The sequence below is a fragment of the Hippopotamus amphibius genome, chromosome 9 (genome assembly GCF_030028045.1).
Source record: "Hippopotamus amphibius kiboko isolate mHipAmp2 chromosome 9, mHipAmp2.hap2, whole genome shotgun sequence".
NCBI classification, from domain to species: domain Eukaryota; kingdom Metazoa; phylum Chordata; class Mammalia; order Artiodactyla; family Hippopotamidae; genus Hippopotamus; species Hippopotamus amphibius.
The window spans coordinates 42,181,425-42,198,413 of NC_080194.1; the positions used below are offsets into that span (position 1 = coordinate 42,181,425).

Consider the following 16,989-nt stretch of genomic DNA (forward strand, 5'->3'; position numbering starts at 1 on the left):
ATCCCAATCGCAGTTATTCTCAGAGAGGCGCAGGTACCTGTGTGAGAGCTCCGCTTGGAGTTGGTGGTGTCATCAAGCTGGGACAAGAGCCCAGGAATGAACCCTCATAGTCCAGGTCTCTTCCGCTGCCTCATACCAAGAGGTGACTGATGGGGGAAGCTGGCCACAGATTGGAGGACGAGTTACTGGGTTGCTGGAGGGGTCTTGAGACACTGTTTAGCGTGTGGGTGGGTCTCAGTCACTACATTAGTCTGGAAGGCCCCACGGACCCCCCCCCATCCACGTCCGGGGCTTTGCTCCGGCAGGGTGAAGTCGATGCATATTTGAAACACATAAAGGAGCTCGTTGGAACCGACCCAGACACAGGTTCAATTCAGCAAAGTGAAAGTTCCCTCCCAGGTTAAAGGGGATCCTCCGACAGCCGCCTGAGTGTTGGCAGCGAAGGGAGCTAGGCTGGAGGCCTGCGCCTTTAAGGATCCAGGGGGCGGAGGGGCGGGGCAGGAAGCGGACTCCCAGGAGACGCCGCCACCGGCTAGGTCTTTTTGGGGGGAGGGGCGGGCCGGACCCTCCTAAGGGCCCCGCCCCCTTTCCGGGCGGCCCGGGGCCCTAGCGCCCCTGGTGGGAGGGTAGGGGGCGCGGGTCCGTCGGAGCGAACCTGGTCCGGGGAGCTTCTGGCTCCGTGTCCCGCCCACAAAGGCTCAAGTTTGTTGACTTGGAGGGAGTAGCTGGGGCGGGGGTGGGTGCTAATAATACCCGTTCGTTCCGCCGCCGCGCTTTACAGTTTACACAGCTGTCACCTTCGTTACTCCTTAATTAATAAAAATAGCCGCCGTTCGGGAGCGCCCACTGGGTGCCAGGCACCGTGCGGAGAGCTTTGCAAGCACAGTCCCATTGAGTCTGCCCTCGTAACCTTATCCCCATTGTACAGAGCCGGAAGGCGAGGCTCGGAGAGGCGCCGTGACCTGCCCGAGGTCAATCGGCCGGTCCGCGGCTCCGGAATCGAGGCCGTGGGCCGGCCGAGGCGGGGGCGCGGGTGCTGCCCCCGGCTCCGCGGAGCGCCGCGGGGGCGGAGCGGCGGGCGGGGCGGAAGGCGAGGGGGGTGCGGCGGCCGAGGATGGCCATCTTAAGTGGCCGCTCAGAGGCCGGGGCCGCTTCCCCGGGGAAGGGGGCATCGGAGCAGCCCAGGAGGTCGGGGTCTGAGCGCGGCGGCCGGGGCTCTGGGGAGAGGTCGGGAGCCCGGGGGTCTGAGGGAACTTTCTTCTAGATGGGCACGGGGAGGCCTGGTCTCGGGACTGCTGAACCCCTCAAGGCCGGGGCCTGCGGGTGTGGGGGATGGTGCCAGGGAACTTGGCCGAGGGGGGGAAGGGCTCTGCCTGGGCTGAGAGGGGTTGCCAAGGACGGTGCATGGGGATCCGAGGACACGGGGCCTCCTCTGGGGGTTTGTGGGGGATCCCCTCGCGGGATTTGGACCCAGTGGAGTTTGGGGGTTCAGGTCTGAGAGGGGCCTGGATTTCACGGGAGTTGCGGTGATGGGGAGAGGGACGGCAGGAGGTTCATCATGGGATCCTTCGCGGATCTTGGTGGCTCGATCCTACGAGTCCGTAGGGGGGCCGAATGGAAAGGATTTGGGGGTGGAATCAGACGTTTATGGGAGCTGGGGGTCATATAATTGTGAGTATTGAAAGGAGGGGCAGAGGGTGGGGATCCCGAAGTGTCGGGGCACAGGATGGGTGGACTTGGGCTTCGATGCGGGGTTTAGGAGCTGGATTTCCTCCGGGTGGTGATGGCGGGGCAGGAACATTGTGGGGTTTGGGAGGCCGGCTTCCCCTGGGGTTTGGGGGGTCCCGGGTCCTGCGGGAATGCAGAGGGCAACTTCCCCTCGGGGAAGAGGGTGAGGGCAGGGGCGGGCCGGGCCTTGGGCCCAGCGGCGGGGGTGGGGGCCGGCCGCCAGGCACTGCGCTCCGCTCCGCTCCTGCCCCTCCCCCGCCGCCTCTGAACAAACTTTTCTTTCTCTTCAAGTTGAGGCCGGCGCTGCTGGCGGCGGCGGCTGCGCGGCAAACCGGGCAGCAAGAGCGGCGGAGCACGGAGCCCCGATCCCCGGCTTGGTCCCGCCCGCGGATCCTCAGGCCCGAGCCCCAGCCCCGGGACCCGGGCCGGTCCCAGCCTCAGCGCCGAGCGTCCCGGGGCGGATGGCGCGGGGCGGAGGGCGCGGGCAGCGCTGAGCCCTGCGCGGGCCATGGCCTCGGCGTGCGGGGCGCCGGGCCCGGGGGGCGCCGGGCCGGGGCCCGCCGGACCGGGGCCCGCTCTGGGCAGCCCGGCTCCCGCCTGGTACCACCGCGACCTGAGCCGCGCCGCCGCCGAGGAGCTGCTGGCCCGGGCAGGCCGCGATGGCAGCTTCCTGGTCCGAGACAGCGAGAGCGTGGCGGGAGCCTTCGCGCTCTGCGTCCTGTGAGTGGGGCCGAGGCTCCAGGCGGGCGGGGGCACGGCCCGGGCTTCCTTGAGTCTCGTGGGGAGGGCCCGGGACGGTGGGACGCCAGCGCCCCCCAGAGTGGGGGCTTTGGCTTTCCGCTGGGCCTGAGGAAGGATGCTGGGAGCACTTCCTTCCTGCTGTGTGTCTGGGGGCACTTGCTGGGGTACTGAGGGCAGAGTATGTGGGGTCTTGCTGCCCAGGGCCGCTGTAATTGGGGAAAATGCAGGGAGTCTCTGGCAGACCCCCTCAGGCATCCTCCTGGCAGGGGTGAGGATGTGCATTCCACAGTTGTGTGCACTTCTGTTTATGTAGGGATTGGGTGTCTGAGTGGGAGTTGGCGCCAGGGGAACTGATGGGGTGTGGAGGGATGCCCAGCATCTTCTTTAAGGGGCCTTTCTGTACCCCCGGACTGAGGTTGGGGCCTGCTTGGATATGTATGCCTGGAGCCTGCTGGGTGGTGTTGAGAAGAAGGGGAGTGAGGCTGTATGGGGCCATGTCATTATTTCATGAATCAGTGAGTGAGTGTGTGTGCCCTGGCTCTGGGATCCCGCTGCCCTACCCCTGAGCTGGCGCTGAGCGTGGGGCTAGACTTGGCAGCTCTCTGAGTGGTCCTGGTTTTGTGCTTGTACCCATCAGCCGTATATGCAGTGGTGCTGGGTGAGTTTGCACTTTCAGTTTTAGTCTTCTTCCTGAGCTGCCCCCCTGAGCCCCAAGATCTGACATTGGGTGGCCTCCTGTAGGCCTCTGGAGTGGAGGTAGTGAGTGGGAAGCTGTGGGGCTGCCTTGTTTAGACCTAGTTATGTTCCTCCTTAGCCCCGTGAGCCCCCCCAAGTCCCTGTGTCCCCTTCCCCTCTGTTCTCCTCACATCTCTAGGGGTACACTGGTCTGGGCCAGTAGTTTTCAGTTGGGGTTGATTTTACTCCTCAGGGGACATTTGGCAAATGTCTGGAGCGCTATTTTGGTTGTCACAACTGGGATCATACCACTGGCTTCTGGTGGGTAGACGTCAGGGATGCTGCTAAATGTCCGACAATGCTCAGGACCCTCCCTCACCACAAAGGATTATGTGGTCCAAAATGTTAGTGGTGCTGCGGTTGAGAAACCCTGGCCTAGGCTGTGGACCTGAAGAGGAAGGGGTCCCTTAAGTTTCAGCTTATGTCCATATCTGAGGCCCAGTAGGGGAGAGGGACTGCCTAGGCAGATGAATATCCTAGAGTCCTGCATACCAGCCCCCTCTGAGACGTACCCCCTAATTAGGGAGGGAAGGGAGGCAGGTGCTGGGTCAGCTGTTGAGTAGGAGGGGACAGCTGGGCTTGTGTCTGGATGAGGAACATTATTGTCCCAGGAGGGAAAAATCCTGGCTCCATTGTCAGGGGAGAGGATGGGTGGGGTAAGGGTCTGTCTGTGTGGGGGCTTCAGCTTTACCAGCTGACTCTGGCTACTCCCTGCATCTCAGGAACCTGGGGGTGGGTGATCAGAAACATACTTGCTTACCTGTATATGACACCCACGTGTACAGGGGAAACATTCAGGACACACACCTGCCCCAACAGGCGCAGTCAATCCAACCAGCAGGCCAGGATACAGGTCCTGGCCTCTGTCCTGGCTTTAAATGTCAGCTCTGCCCTTTACTTGCCTTTTATTTGCTCTGTGATCTTAGGCAAATCATTTTTCTTCTTTGTGCTTCAGTTTCTTCTTCTGGAGAATGGGGATAATAATAATACCTGCCTTAAAATGTGAGGATTAAATGAGATCATGTCTGTAGGACATTGAGTACCTGGCTTGTCACAGAGACAGGACTTAGTTAATGGGATGCCATTATTGTTATAAACAGTCCCACAGTCCACAAAGCAACATACCCAGTCACACACAGATACCCACAACAGCTTGTGCCCAGGGGTCAGGAGAGCCCCTGAAGGCTCTGAGGGGAGAGGATGGCCCTGTGGCCAAGGTAGAGTCTCCTCAAATAGGCATTTGGTCCTCTCTAGTGCCAATACTCACCTCCTGCCCAACACGCATGGCCCAGGTGACTCCCTTGGGCAAGCCTGCCCTGAGGTGCAGCTGCCCAGGGATCCTCCCCCCCCCCCCCACTGAGTGCAGCCTGTACCATCCAGGCCAGGCTCAGCTGTCACCTGCTCAGCTGTTGCTGCCATCTGTCAGCACCCCTCTTGCCCCTCCTCAGCTTGGGGCTCCTAGAGGTCCAGGTCTCCCATAGGGGGCCCCCGTGGGTCATTCCAGTTTCCTGGTATCTGGGGAAGGGGGAGGGAAGACCTAGGGTGATATCCCCAAGCCCCCCAGCAAAACTGCTCCAGACACACCTGACTCCGGCAGAGCCAGACACCAGTGTAAATACAGGCAGCAGGCACACGTGTGATAGCACGTCACCCATGCACGCAGATGGGTTACCCAGGCTCCTGAGGACTCTTACTCTGGCGGGGGGCCCAGACTGGTACCACAGCCCAGAGGGTCTGTTTAGACAGCTGTAGAGGCCACAAAAGAGCTAGCTGCCTGTTGCTTCCTGGGCCCTGCAGTGGGTGTGGAGTGTATGTAGGTCTGGGGTGGGGGGTCTGGTCATTCCTGCTCTGCTTGGCAGTAGCAGCATAGAGTGGACTGGCCCCATCGTTAATCCTGTGCAGCCTGGGCAAACAGTTTTAGGGAAACGTAGATGAGGGGCCTGGGGGCTTGAGCCTGTTGGCAGGAGGAAGGGGTGTCTTGGGACTTGGACCCCAGCCTGGGGGTGACACATTTGACCCCCTGCTTGGCCGTCAGGTATCAGAAGCATGTACACACATATCGAATTCTACCTGATGGAGAAGATTTCCTGGCCGTGCAGGTAGGCGCTCGGACCCTGACCCCGACCCCTGACCTTGATTCCACCCCAAGGTTTGGGACCGGCTGGCTGACCCTCCTCCCACTCTTGCTGGCCTGCAGACCTCCCAGGGTGTGCCTGTGCGCCGCTTCCAGACCCTGGGGGAGCTCGTCGGCCTGTACGCCCAGCCCAACCAGGGCCTGGTGTGTGCCCTGCTGCTGCCTGTGGAGCGGGAGCGGGAGCCGGAGCCTCCGGATGACCGCGATGCCTCAGGTGCTGCCTGGGGTCCCTGCCCCCATCCCCGGACATTACCCGTGACTGCCCACCCCGCCTTCTCAGCCTGCCTCCCCGGAAGCCCCCTGCCGCTCTCCGGGGTGCCTGGGCCCTTCACCCCTTGCCCTGGACGTGTCTGGCAGCCATGGTAACGCCCACAGCTCACTGAGGGCAGAAGGCTCACCCCGCTGCCCACTGGTCCCTGTCCACAGACGGGGAGGATGAGAAGCCCCCGCTGCCCCCGCGCTCTGGCTCTACCAGCATTTCTGCTCCCCTGGGGCCCAGCAGCCCCCCACCAGCCCCTGAGACCCCCACAGCTCCAGCTGCCGAGAGGTGAGAACCCCAACCCCCTCCTCGCAGCAAGTCCCTTTCTTCTCTGAGAACTGTGTCCTCACCAACGACGGGAAGACCTTTAAGCCCCCACCCCAGCCTCAGGGACCCCCACCCCCTCCCAGCCCCAGCGACAGACACCCTGGTCTGCTGCATCGGTGACCACCTGTGCCGTCTCCTCTAGGACTGGGTGGGGGTGCTGGTTCAGGGTCAGCGGGGCCTCCACTGACTTCTTAACCCCTCCCTGTAGTGCTCCCAACGGGCTGAGCACCGTCTCGCACGAGTACCTGAAGGGTAGCTACGGGCTGGATCTGGAGGCTGTGCGGGGCGGAGCCAGCCACCTGCCGCACCTCACGCGCACCCTCGCCACCTCGTGCCGGAGGCTGCACAGGTACCTGGGACGTGCAGCGCCATGGGCTGCACCCTTCCCGCTCACCCGTCCTCTCCTGCTCCCTGCCACACGAACGCCCTGACCTTTGACCTCTGGCCCTGACCTGGGAACCAGCTGTCGCCTCCTCACTTTTCCTCGTCAGAACCCTTGTGTCCTCACGGTGGCGGCTGCAGCTCCACGCTCAGCCCCTCTTCCCTGTACTTGCGTCGGGCGGGGAGCTCTGACCTGATGTCTCCCGTAGTGAGGTGGACAAGGTCCTGTCAGGCCTGGAGATCCTGTCCAAGGTGTTCGATCAGCAGAGCTCGCCCATGGTGACCCGCCTTTTGCAGCAGCAGGTGGGATGCTGGAGAGACCTCTGGGTTCATATCCTGGGGCTGGGCGGGGGGCCTCCTGCTTGGTGGCCTGATGGGCGAGCCTCACTCCTTCTCCCCGCAGAGCCCACCGCAGACTGGGGAGCAGGAGCTAGAGAGCCTGGTGCTGAAGCTGTCCGTGCTGAAGGACTTCCTGTCAGGCATCCAGAAGAAGGTGCCCTGACTCCTGGCCTCTGACCCTGACCCTGACCCATTCACCAGTCCCTGGCCACTCGTGTTGTCCTAACTGATCTGAGCCCTGAGTTTATAGTTTAGCACTAACTCCGACAGCAGCTGTGTCCCGCCCTGCCCGAGCCCTCAGCAGAGCGCCTGACCTTGCTCTGCCCTTGCCCCCTCCAGGCCCTGAAGGCCCTACAGGACATGAGTTCCACTGCCCCCCCGGCCCCACTGCAGCCATCCACACGTAAGGCCAAGACCATCCCTGTGCAGGCCTTTGAGGTACATGGCGGGGGCTGGGGGGAACCTTACAGGGCAAAGAGCGGGTGGAGGGGAAGGGGGTGCTGCCTGCCCCCGGGTCTTTTCAGCAGCCCCCCAACCCCCCGGCCTGTAGGTGAAACTGGATGTGACCCTGGGCGACCTGACCAAGATTGGGAAGTCACAGAAGTTCACGCTGAGTGTGGATGTGGAGGGTGGGCGGCTGGTGCTGCTGCGGAGACAGCGGGACTCACAGGAGGACTGGACAACCTTCACGCATGACCGCAGTGAGCCGGGGCCCAACCTGGCGCCGGGGGCAGAGCGGGCCCCGGGCCTCGGGGCACAGGCTGGTGTGACCCATCCTCCATCCCCTAGTCCGCCAGCTCATCAAGTCCCAGCGGGTCCAGAACAAGCTGGGCGTCGTGTTCGAGAAGGAGAAGGACCGGACGCAGCGCAAGGACTTCATCTTTGTCAGCGCCCGGGTGAGCAGCGGGCGGGGCAGGCTGCTGGGGGCTGCGAGGGTCCCTGCTGGACGGGAAGAGAGGGGACGTGTGATGGAGGTGCGCCATCCCTCGTGGTGGGGGCGGTTCTGCTGGAGTGGCGGGCATGTATCCTGGGAGTGGGCAGTCATCAGACGTTCATTCGGTGAGGACATACCGAGCACCTGTTGTATGCTTGAGGAGTGGGTGTGTGGTGGTGAGCCGGAAAGGCACGTGCCGCTCCTCAAGGGACATGCCACCTAGCAGGGTATCCCCATGGAAGGGGCTTCCTGGCCGCCCGCCTGCCCCTGACTGGCTGCTGTCCCTCAGAAGCGGGAGGCCTTCTGCCAGCTGCTGCAGCTCATGAAGAATAAGCACTCCAAACAGGACGAGCCCGACATGATCTCCGTCTTCATAGGCACCTGGAACATGGGTCAGGCCCGGGCGTGGGCTGGGGTGGGAGCGAGGAGGGGCTCCGTGCAGGGGCCTGACCGCCCCCGTCCCCTCCACCTCCAGGAAGTGTGCCGCCTCCGAAAAATGTGACATCTTGGTTTACATCGAAGGGTCTGGGGAAGACCCTGGATGAGGTCACGGTGACCATACCCCATGACATCTATGTTTTTGGGACCCAGGAGAACTCGGTGGGCGACCGCGAGTGGCTGGACTTGCTCCGCGGGGGCCTCAAGGAGCTCACAGATCTGGATTACCGCCCGGTGAGGGGCGTCCTCTTGTCCAGCCCCTCTCCTCACACGCTGCCCCCAGCTATCCTGCTCGACCTCACGCACGACCCTGGGGAGCACAGCTTGACGGGCTCTCTCTCTGGTCCCTGGGCATAACCTTTAGGAAGTCTAACCTGAGTCCTTTATGCTGTGGGAAGGCCTCTTTGTCTCTGGTCCTGCAGGAAAAAGGGGTGGCAAGCCTTCCTATCTTGTGACTTCCAGAACAGTCTATAGTATGGGCTGTGCGGGGTGGGGGAGATGTAGACAGTGGCCCAGCTCGGGGCAGGGGTGACCCTGCACCCCCTCCCCAGATTGCCATGCAGTCCCTGTGGAACATCAAGGTGGCTGTGCTGGTCAAGCCAGAGCATGAGAACCGCATCAGCCACGTCAGTACGTCCAGCGTGAAGACTGGCATTGCCAACACCCTGGGTGAGTAGGGAGGGCGGGGTCCCTCTGTCCACGTTTCCTGCTTCCTCCCCAGCCCAGGGTCCCGGGTCTCCCCCTTTTGGGTAGTCTCGCTTTCCCATTTATAGAACTCTTTGAACTTTGCCAAGCGTGTTTATATTCTAAATCTCTTCCAGCCCCACCAGGAAGGCAGGGCCAGGAAAATTACCTCCATTTCATAGATGATAAAACTCAGGCCCAAGGTGGGCAAGTGACCTGTGCAAGGTCACACAGCTAGTATGTGGTAGAGACCGGCACCTGGCATAGTGCCCAGGTATCCCTGTTTGCAGTCCAGTGGTCCCTCAGGGTAGATTCTGCTCAGAACCTGCAGGTTCTTGCAGCTTCACCATTGGGGTCCCCTGTGATCTCCAGGGTCCCTCTGTTCACACATGCCCACAGAGCCAGGCCACCCAGGTGGGCCTGCACGCGCCCCACATGGACCCCAGGGAAGATGTGGGTGTGTGCGCAGGGGCATGCCTGCCTCACGGAGCATGGGGGAGTCGGGAGAGTCTTCCCGCTGCTGGGAGCCCGCCGAGGGTGATGCAGGCCTTCTTTGCCCTGACAGGAAACAAGGGGGCCGTGGGTGTCTCCTTCATGTTCAATGGCACCTCGTTTGGCTTTGTGAATTGCCACCTCACCTCGGGGAATGAGAAGACTGCCCGGTGAGGGGGCGCCTCTCCAGTTGTGCTTCATTCTCTATTTGCCTGAGGCCTCGTCCCTCTCCCACATCCTCGTCTATAGTACATCCTACAGCCCTGTCCCCCGAGGCCCCCTGCTTCCTTACCTCAACTCAGGACCCCTCAGTCTATCCCTGACTTTAACCTTGTCCCCAGCACCTTCCTCTGTCCCCAGGGACCTGATCCCTGCCCCATCCCCAGCTCCAGCCAGAGATGTCTTACCTTCACGCCTGTCCCCGACACCTGACCCTGGAGGCCTCCCCCTACCCCCACCGCAGGCGGAACCAGAACTACCTGGACATCCTGCGGCAGCTCTCCTTGGGCGACCGGCAGCTCAGTGCCTTTGACATCTCTCTGCGTTTCACTCACCTCTTCTGGTTTGGGGACCTCAACTACCGCCTAGACATGGATATACAGGTGTGAGCAGGGCCCGGCCAGTGGCTGGTAGGGAGGCTGGGCTGGGGGCCAGGTGGGCTCTCACCTCTGGCTCTGGCTCGAGAGCGAAAGTCTCCAGCCTTTGCGTCCCCACCCCAGGAGATCCTGAACTACATCAGCAGGAAGGAATTTGAGCCCCTGCTCAGGGTGGACCAGCTCAACTTGGAGCGGGAAAAGCACAAGGTCTTTCTGCGATTCAGTGAGTATGGGCCCCGGAGTGGGAAGCCCCTGAGGGCCAGGGTCCTTGTGATGTCCCAGGGTCCACGGGGCCCTGAGCCCTCAATCCCCCACCTTCCCTAGGTGAGGAGGAGATCTCCTTCCCGCCCACCTACCGCTACGAGCGGGGTTCCCGGGACACGTACGCCTGGCACAAGCAGAAGCCAACTGGGGTGAGTGAGGAGAATGGGCTGGGCCTGGAGAGATCCCCCCAGGGCTTCAGTGAACCAGGAGTGTGTGGGGTCAAGGGTCCAAGCCTCTGCACTTGCCACTCCAACTTCCAGGGCCCCTCGAGGCCTCAGGGCGGTCCTGCGTGTTGTGAGGGTCCAGGGAAGGAAGCGCGCTGGGCCAGGCTGGTCGGGGTGTGGGCCTCAGCTGAGCAGCCCCCTGCTGACCTCTGACCACACTGCCATCCCCTGCCCCAGGTCCGGACCAACGTGCCTTCATGGTGTGACCGGATCCTCTGGAAATCCTATCCCGAGACCCACGTCATCTGCAATTCCTACGGTCAGAGCCTCCCAGACAGGGTGATGGGTGATCCTGGCTGGTCACTGACCCCGCTCTGCCTCAGCTTTGGGACGTGGGGGCAGAGAGCAAGGAGCTTTTCCCTGGGCCCTCATTCCTCCTCCCCTCCCCAGGTTGCACGGACGACATCGTCACCAGTGACCACTCCCCCGTGTTTGGGACATTTGAGGTCGGAGTTACCTCTCAGTTCATCTCCAAGAAAGGTGGCTACTCTGGATGTGCTTGTGGGTGTGGCATCCTTCTGGGTGGGTGCAGATGCTGGCCTGGGGTGTGCGTGGGTCTGACTGTATCTGCGTGTCTGTGTGCGTTTGGGTGCATACATGCATGTGTGGGGATGTGTCTGAATATGTGATGTGTGAGGGTGTCGGTGGGTCTGGGTCATCGTGGGAGGTACGTGCCCAAGAACGTGTGAATGTAGACATGTACTTGTATCTGTCTGCCTGGGGCCACTCGTGTACCCAGGTGTGGCTCGTGGTGTGGTGGGTTGTTGGTGGGCACTCTGGTCCCCCGTCCCCTCTCAGATAGTCTCTCATCTTGGGTTGTCTGTTTGCCCCAGTCCCAGGTCTGGGCTTTGGGGTCTCCCTGTTGGTTGCTTGGGGTAGAGGAGGCCCCTCCTGGCCTTCCCTCCTGCTCTGCCAGGGCTCCTGATTCCCTGTCCCAGCACTCAGTCTGTCTTGTTCCTTCTGCCACCCTCTCAGCCCTCCTGTCTGCATTCCTCCCTTTGCCCCTCAGGGCTCTCAAAGACCTCAGACCAGGCCTACATTGAGTTCGAGAGCATCGAGGCCATTGTGAAGACAGCCAGCCGCACCAAGTTCTTCATTGAGTTCTATTCCACCTGCCTGGAGGGTCAGAGCGGGGGCCCAGGGCTGGGTGTGGGCCACAGGGGATGGGCGGCCCGAGGTGCCCCGAGTGGTCAGCCCCCTAGTTAGGGGGAAGGGAAGCCGAGAGGTGGCACTCAGTTGGGTGTCCCCCACCCCCACCCAGAGTACAAGAAGAGCTTTGAAAATGATGCCCAGAGCAGTGACAACATCAACTTCCTCAAGGTGCAGTGGTCCTCACGCCAGCTGCCCACGGTGAGGCTTGAGGGAGAGGGCACAGAGAGGGAGGTGCAGCAGAGCGCTGGCTGGAGCCTGCCTGGGAGGGCGGGCAGAGCCAACAGCTTGGGCTTGTGCGTGGGGTGGGCATGAGTGAGGCTGAGGGCGTGTGCTTTATTTGGGGGTGGGAGGGGACCAAGTTCGTTCACTCACTCATTCAGTAAATACTTCTTGAGCCTCTGCTAAACGTCAGGTCCTGTGTTGGCCATTGCTGATGCAGAAAAGTGGGCTGTGAAGTGCTGTGAGAGGCCCATGCAGGACTGTGTCTTCTACATGAAGGATTAGGATCTTTCCTTAAGAGTGGACGGGAGTGAGCATGGACAAGCCTGAGGGTGGGGTGAGAGGTGTCGTGGCAGGAGGCGGTGGGTGGGGCTTTGTTCCTCACTGGGCCCCTCTGCTCCCCAGCTCAAGCCCATTCTGGCTGACATCGAGTACCTGCAGGACCAGCACCTCCTGCTCACAGTCAAGTCCATGGACGGCTATGAATCCTATGGTGAGGGGCGAGGGGGGCCAAGGGGCACAGAAAGCCGGGCAAGGCCCTAGAATGGCTCAGCCACCTGCTGGTCTGCTCGTCTGCCCTTCAGGGGAGTGCGTGGTGGCGCTCAAGTCCATGATTGGCAGCACGGCCCAGCAGTTCCTGACCTTCCTGTCCCACCGCGGCGAGGAGACGGGCAACATCCGAGGCTCCATGAAGGTGCGGGTGCCCACAGAGCGCCTGGGCACCCGTGAGCGACTCTATGGTGGGGGCTCCATCGGGAGGGGCGTGGGGCATGAGATGGGGTGGTGTGGGCAGGTCTAGGAGGGGAGGACCCGGGCCATGGGGAGGGCACGTTGGAATCCCTGGAACCTCCGGCAGTTCTGCAGCCAGGTCTGGGGGTGGCCCTGCCCTGAGGAGCCGCTAGGAAGGAGCTAGATCCCCTCTGAGTCTCCTTTCACTTCCTCCCCCAGAGTGGATCAGCATCGATAAGGACGAGGCAGGAGCAAAGAGCAAAGCCCCCTCTGTGTCCCGCAGCAGCCAGGAGCCGAGGTGAGCTGGGGCTGCGTGTGGTGTCACGTGAAGGCGTTCCTGGCGGCACTTGGTCAGCCCCTGCTTCATTTCTCCTCCCCTGTGCACCCCTGGCAGGTCAGGGAGCCGCAAGCCAGCCTCCACAGAGGCCTCCTGCCCACTGTCCAAGTTATTTGAAGAACCAGAGAAACCACCACCAACTGGGAGGCCCCCAGCACCACCTCGAGCGGCTCCCCGGGAGGAGCCCATGACCCCCAGGTGAGAGAAGGAAACCGTCACCCCCCGACTTTATCCATCGCTGTGCGTGGCTCTCAGGGCCAGCCTGGGAATGATCTGCTGCTTGGATGCTCTGTTGTCACATGGCCAGAGGTGCCCAGGCCCGACACCCGTGGCCACTGGCCAGCAAGGCCTCCTGCAGGTGTGGCTTTCTGAGTCAAAGGGAGCACAGTCAGCCTTTCCTCTCAATTCTGCCTTAAAAAATAGAATTAGAAATTGCTTCTGCAACAGTTCCCTCTGTGTAAACACTTAACTTGAGCCTTCTGCTTGGGGATGGCCGACGTCTCAGCTTGGATTTCCCCTAGGGGCGTTCTGTGGAATAGCATCCTACAAGATGCCCTGCTGGAAACTGGTTTGTTGTCAAATGAGTTTGGGAAATGGTTGTTGCTAGATTCTTTTCTTAGATATTCCCAGTGCACAATAGTATCAGCAAAAGCTCTGAGCATGTGGACAGGAAGGAAATCCTTTTTCAACTTTGTTGAATATAGTTTCCCAAACTTAATGGGCCAGGAAACTTTTCCATGCAATAACTATTAATATCCTGAGGAACTACAGTTGACCCTTGAACATGGCAGGGGTTAGGGGTGTATAACTTATAGTCATCCCTCTGTATCCCCAGTTCTTCCATATATGAGGTTCCACACCCACAGATTCAACCAGTGTGGATCGTAGATCACATAGTACTGTAGTATTGAAAAAAAATCTGCATATAAGTGGACCCGTGCAGTTCAAGGGTCAACTGTAGTGTTCTGTGGATCATACTTTGGGAAAGTGAGCCTTGCTTTTTTTTTTTTTTTTTAATTTTATTTATTTAGTTGGCTGTGTTGGGTCTTCGTTGCTGCACACGGGCTTTCTCTAGTTGTGTCGAGTGGGGGCTACTCTTCATTGTGGTGCGCGGGCTTCTCATTGCCGTGGCTTCTCTTGTTGCAGAGCATGGGCTATAGGCGCATGGGCTTCAATAGTTGCGGCACATGGGCTCAATAGTTGTGGCTCACGTGCTCTAGAGCGCAGGCTCAATTAGTTGCTCCGCAGCATGCAGTATCTTCCTGGGGCAGGGATCGAACCTGTGTCCCCTCTGCATTGGCAGGTGGATTCTTACCCACTGCGCCACCTAGGAAGTCCCAAGCCTTGCTTTTTAATGATATCCAGTTGTCACTTGAACATAAATAAAAACTGCTGGTGCGTTTTCAGTCACCTTCAGCTATTATCAGTCACCTTGGTTTTATCTCCAGGCTTGAGTAAAACTAACCTGAATCCCTGAGTAAGATTCCCCAGGAGATCGGCCTCCAGAGGCTTTCCAAATCTGGCTGGTCATTCTCATTGAAGGCTTTTATTGCCCTGCCTTCTGGCCTCTGTTTTCACCCATTTATGCTCAGCTTTCACAGTTACAAAATCAAAAAAGATTGGAGAATCTTAGCAAGTGAGGCAAGGGAGTTTAGGGGTTATCCATTCAACTCCCCTGTCTCTCCAATTTTAGAGATGAGGACACCAAGGGACAGAGAGGGGAAGTGATGTGCTCAAGGTCACATGCAAGTCTAGGACCAGGGGCTTACGTCTCCTGACCCCCAGTCCAGTTCTCCTTCCACTGCACCCACTGCTTTCCCTTTGGGTTTCTGGGTCCTGATTTAGTTATTCTGCTCCCAAACCCAGGTTGAAGCCAGAGGGGGCTCCAGAGCCGGAAGGGGTGGTGGCCCCCTCACCCAAGAACAGCTTCAATAACCCTGCCTACTACGTCCTTGAAGGGGTCCCACACCAGCTGCTGCCCCCGGAGCTGCCCTCGCCTGCCAGGGCCCCTGTTCCACCTGCTACCAAGAACAAAGTGGCCATCACGGTGCCTGCTCCACAGCTGGGGCGCCCCCGGCCTCCCCGTGTAGGAGAGGGGAGCTCGTCAGATGAGGAGTCGGGCGGCACACTGCCCCCTCCAGACTTCCCACCCCCGCCACTGCCGGACTCGGCCATTTTCCTGCCCCCCAGCCTGGATCCTTCGCCAGGGCCAGCGATCCGGGGCCGCAGTGGGGGTGAGGCCCGTGGCCCACCACCTCCCAAGGCCCATCCAAGACCCCCACTGCCCCCAGGCCCCTCACCTACCAGCACTTTCCTGGGGGAGGTAGCCAGTGGGGATGACCGCTCCTGCTCAGTGCTGCAGATGGCCAAGACACTGAGTGAGGTGGACTATGCTCCTGCTGGGCCTGGCCGCTCCACGCTCCGGCCGGGCCCCCTGGAGCTGCAGCCACCCCGGGGACTGCCCTCGGACTACGGCCGGCCTCTCAGCTTCCCTCCACCTCGCATCCGAGAAAGCATCCAGGAGGACCTGGCAGAAGAGGTGTGTGGACCAGGGCTGGCTGTCTGTGTGTGCCTGGGGTGTGTGCTTGCCCGTGGATTGTGGTATCCTTTTACTTCACCATCCAGCACTCAGTGGTGTCGTCTCTGCCCTGGGCTGGGCACTGGGGAGTCGGAGGTCACATGAATCAGCCCTGCTTCTTGCCTCTCTCCCCACCCCAGAGCATGTGGTACAAGGTGGCTGTCTGCTGGTCCTTGTGTGTGTGTGTGTGTGTGTGTGTGTGTGTGTGTGTGTGTGTGTGAGAGAGAGAGAGAGAGAGAGAGAGAGGAGGCACCCTCAGTGCTCTATCCGACATGCCCTATTCCCTCAGGCTCCATGCCCGCAGGTCGGGCGGGCTGGTGGGCTGGGCGAGGCAGGCATGGGAGCCTGGCTGCGGGCCATCGGCTTGGAGCGCTATGAGGAGGGCCTGGTACACAACGGCTGGGACGATCTGGAGTTTCTCAGGTGGGGACGGGGCTGCGGGTGGGTGGGGTGGGGGTGGGGCTGGCCTCGGGGGTGGAGCTAGGGCTCTCTGGACCACCTTGCCCTTCTCCCAGCCTCTCTTAACCCCTGCAGTGACATCACCGAAGAAGATCTGGAGGAAGCAGGGGTGCAGGACCCGGCTCACAAGCGCCTCCTCCTGGACACCCTGCAGCTCAGCAAGTGATCGCGATGGCACAGCGAAGCTGCGAACTGAGAGCCCTAATCTGCCCTTGAAGGCCCAGCCAGAGCTCGGGAGTTGAAAAGTTATGAGGGGGCGGGGCAGTACTTCTCTAACTATTTATTGGGGATCTGTGTTCCCTACTGCCCAATCATTTGGGATGCCCTAATTAGGACATCCTGCCCCTCACCATTTAGAGCCTGGCCTCCGGAGGTCAGTTGCCGCGGTTACCTAGGATCTTGGTTATTCTGGTGCTGTCCTCCCTTTCTGGACCCCTCCTCCAGCCCCAGGGGGGTCATGGGGTCCGTATGGGTACGTCTTGGGCCCCCACTGTCACCGTTGTTCCTGCTGCCCTCCAGCCGGCCTGAACCACAGATGGAGGGGCTCAGCTAGGACTTCTCCCAACCCCCACTCGGGGCGTGTCCGTCCGGAAATGAAGGAATAGCCCGAGAACGAGAACCGGGCTGGGGTTTATTTAAGCTTTTCTGTGTGGGCTTAGGGAGGGCGGGCACTTTAATGTTATTGGGGCTGGCTGGGGGGGGGGGGGGGGGGGGCAGAATTTCGGCCATAAAGCGCCAGTTTGCTTAGTTTTGTCTCCTGGTCTATCCCGCCCCGCCCTGGGGCTGTGTGGCAGCTGGGAGTTCCTTGATGGTCACAAGGGGAACTGGGCTCTTGCAGGTAGCCTGTCCCCATTGTGGGTACTCAGAAGGGTTGCCGGTGTGATGTCTTCAATAAATTAAGTTTTATTTGGATTGAGCAAAACTCACCTCAATAAATTACAAGTTTTTCATAGGAAAAGAACATCAACAACAACAGAAAAAATAAAACAAACAAACCCCCCAAAATCCTGTTGCCCTGGCAGCTCCTCCACTCATCCAAGGACCGGGCCTACCCTCTGTGCCAGACTGGCTGGGGATGGGAGGGGACGCAAGAGGGAGAAATTGGCGGTGGGACCCTTCAGGCCGCTCATTATCCCAATGATGACCAGCCTTTGCACGGGTGAGGTCAGTGTAGGTGGGCCCAAAGGCTGGGGCAGCAGGCTGGTCACCATGCTGAGGAGTGACCCTGCCAGCTGCAGG

At 60.5% G+C, this 16,989-nt stretch overlaps 1 protein-coding gene across 2 annotated transcripts; it reads left to right on the forward strand.

The window, feature by feature from the left end:
• The first annotated feature begins 1,747 nt into the window (after nucleotides 1-1,747).
• On the forward strand, nucleotides 1,748-16,897 carry INPPL1 (inositol polyphosphate phosphatase like 1). Of its 2 annotated transcripts, XM_057747651.1 has the most exons (28): nucleotides 1,748-2,448; nucleotides 5,240-5,303; nucleotides 5,402-5,552; nucleotides 5,765-5,885; nucleotides 6,133-6,273; nucleotides 6,515-6,608; nucleotides 6,709-6,798; nucleotides 6,984-7,082; nucleotides 7,195-7,345; nucleotides 7,434-7,540; nucleotides 7,868-7,970; nucleotides 8,054-8,250; nucleotides 8,568-8,685; nucleotides 9,266-9,362; nucleotides 9,656-9,794; nucleotides 9,912-10,011; nucleotides 10,113-10,201; nucleotides 10,454-10,535; nucleotides 10,667-10,756; nucleotides 11,286-11,399; nucleotides 11,538-11,626; nucleotides 12,053-12,140; nucleotides 12,232-12,387; nucleotides 12,596-12,674; nucleotides 12,771-12,911; nucleotides 14,580-15,252; nucleotides 15,581-15,714; nucleotides 15,826-16,897. In XM_057747651.1, the coding sequence occupies exons 1-28, from the start codon at nucleotides 2,237-2,239 to the stop codon at nucleotides 15,914-15,916; spliced, it is 3,810 nt and encodes a 1,269-aa protein (XP_057603634.1). In that variant the 5' UTR covers nucleotides 1,748-2,236; the 3' UTR covers nucleotides 15,917-16,897. The 2 variants fall into 2 exon arrangements, with proteins under 2 accessions (XP_057603634.1, XP_057603635.1); XM_057747652.1 differs by lacking the exons at nucleotides 15,581-15,714; nucleotides 15,826-16,897 and having other exon boundaries at nucleotides 12,232-12,341; nucleotides 14,580-14,714.
• Nucleotides 16,898-16,989: the final 92 nt, after the last annotated feature.

Bases quoted from the DNA above. Each gene is read 5' to 3' on its own strand.
- INPPL1 (XM_057747651.1), top strand. From the start codon at position 2,237: ATGGCCTCGGCGTGCGGGGCGCCGGGCCCGGGGGGCGCCGGGCCGGGG. The intron at 6,274-6,514 runs GTACCTGGGACG...TGTCTCCCGTAG, and splicing joins TCGTGCCGGAGGCTGCACAG to TGAGGTGGACAAGGTCCTGT. The intron at 8,251-8,567 runs GTGAGGGGCGTC...CCCCCTCCCCAG, and splicing joins CAGATCTGGATTACCGCCCG to ATTGCCATGCAGTCCCTGTG.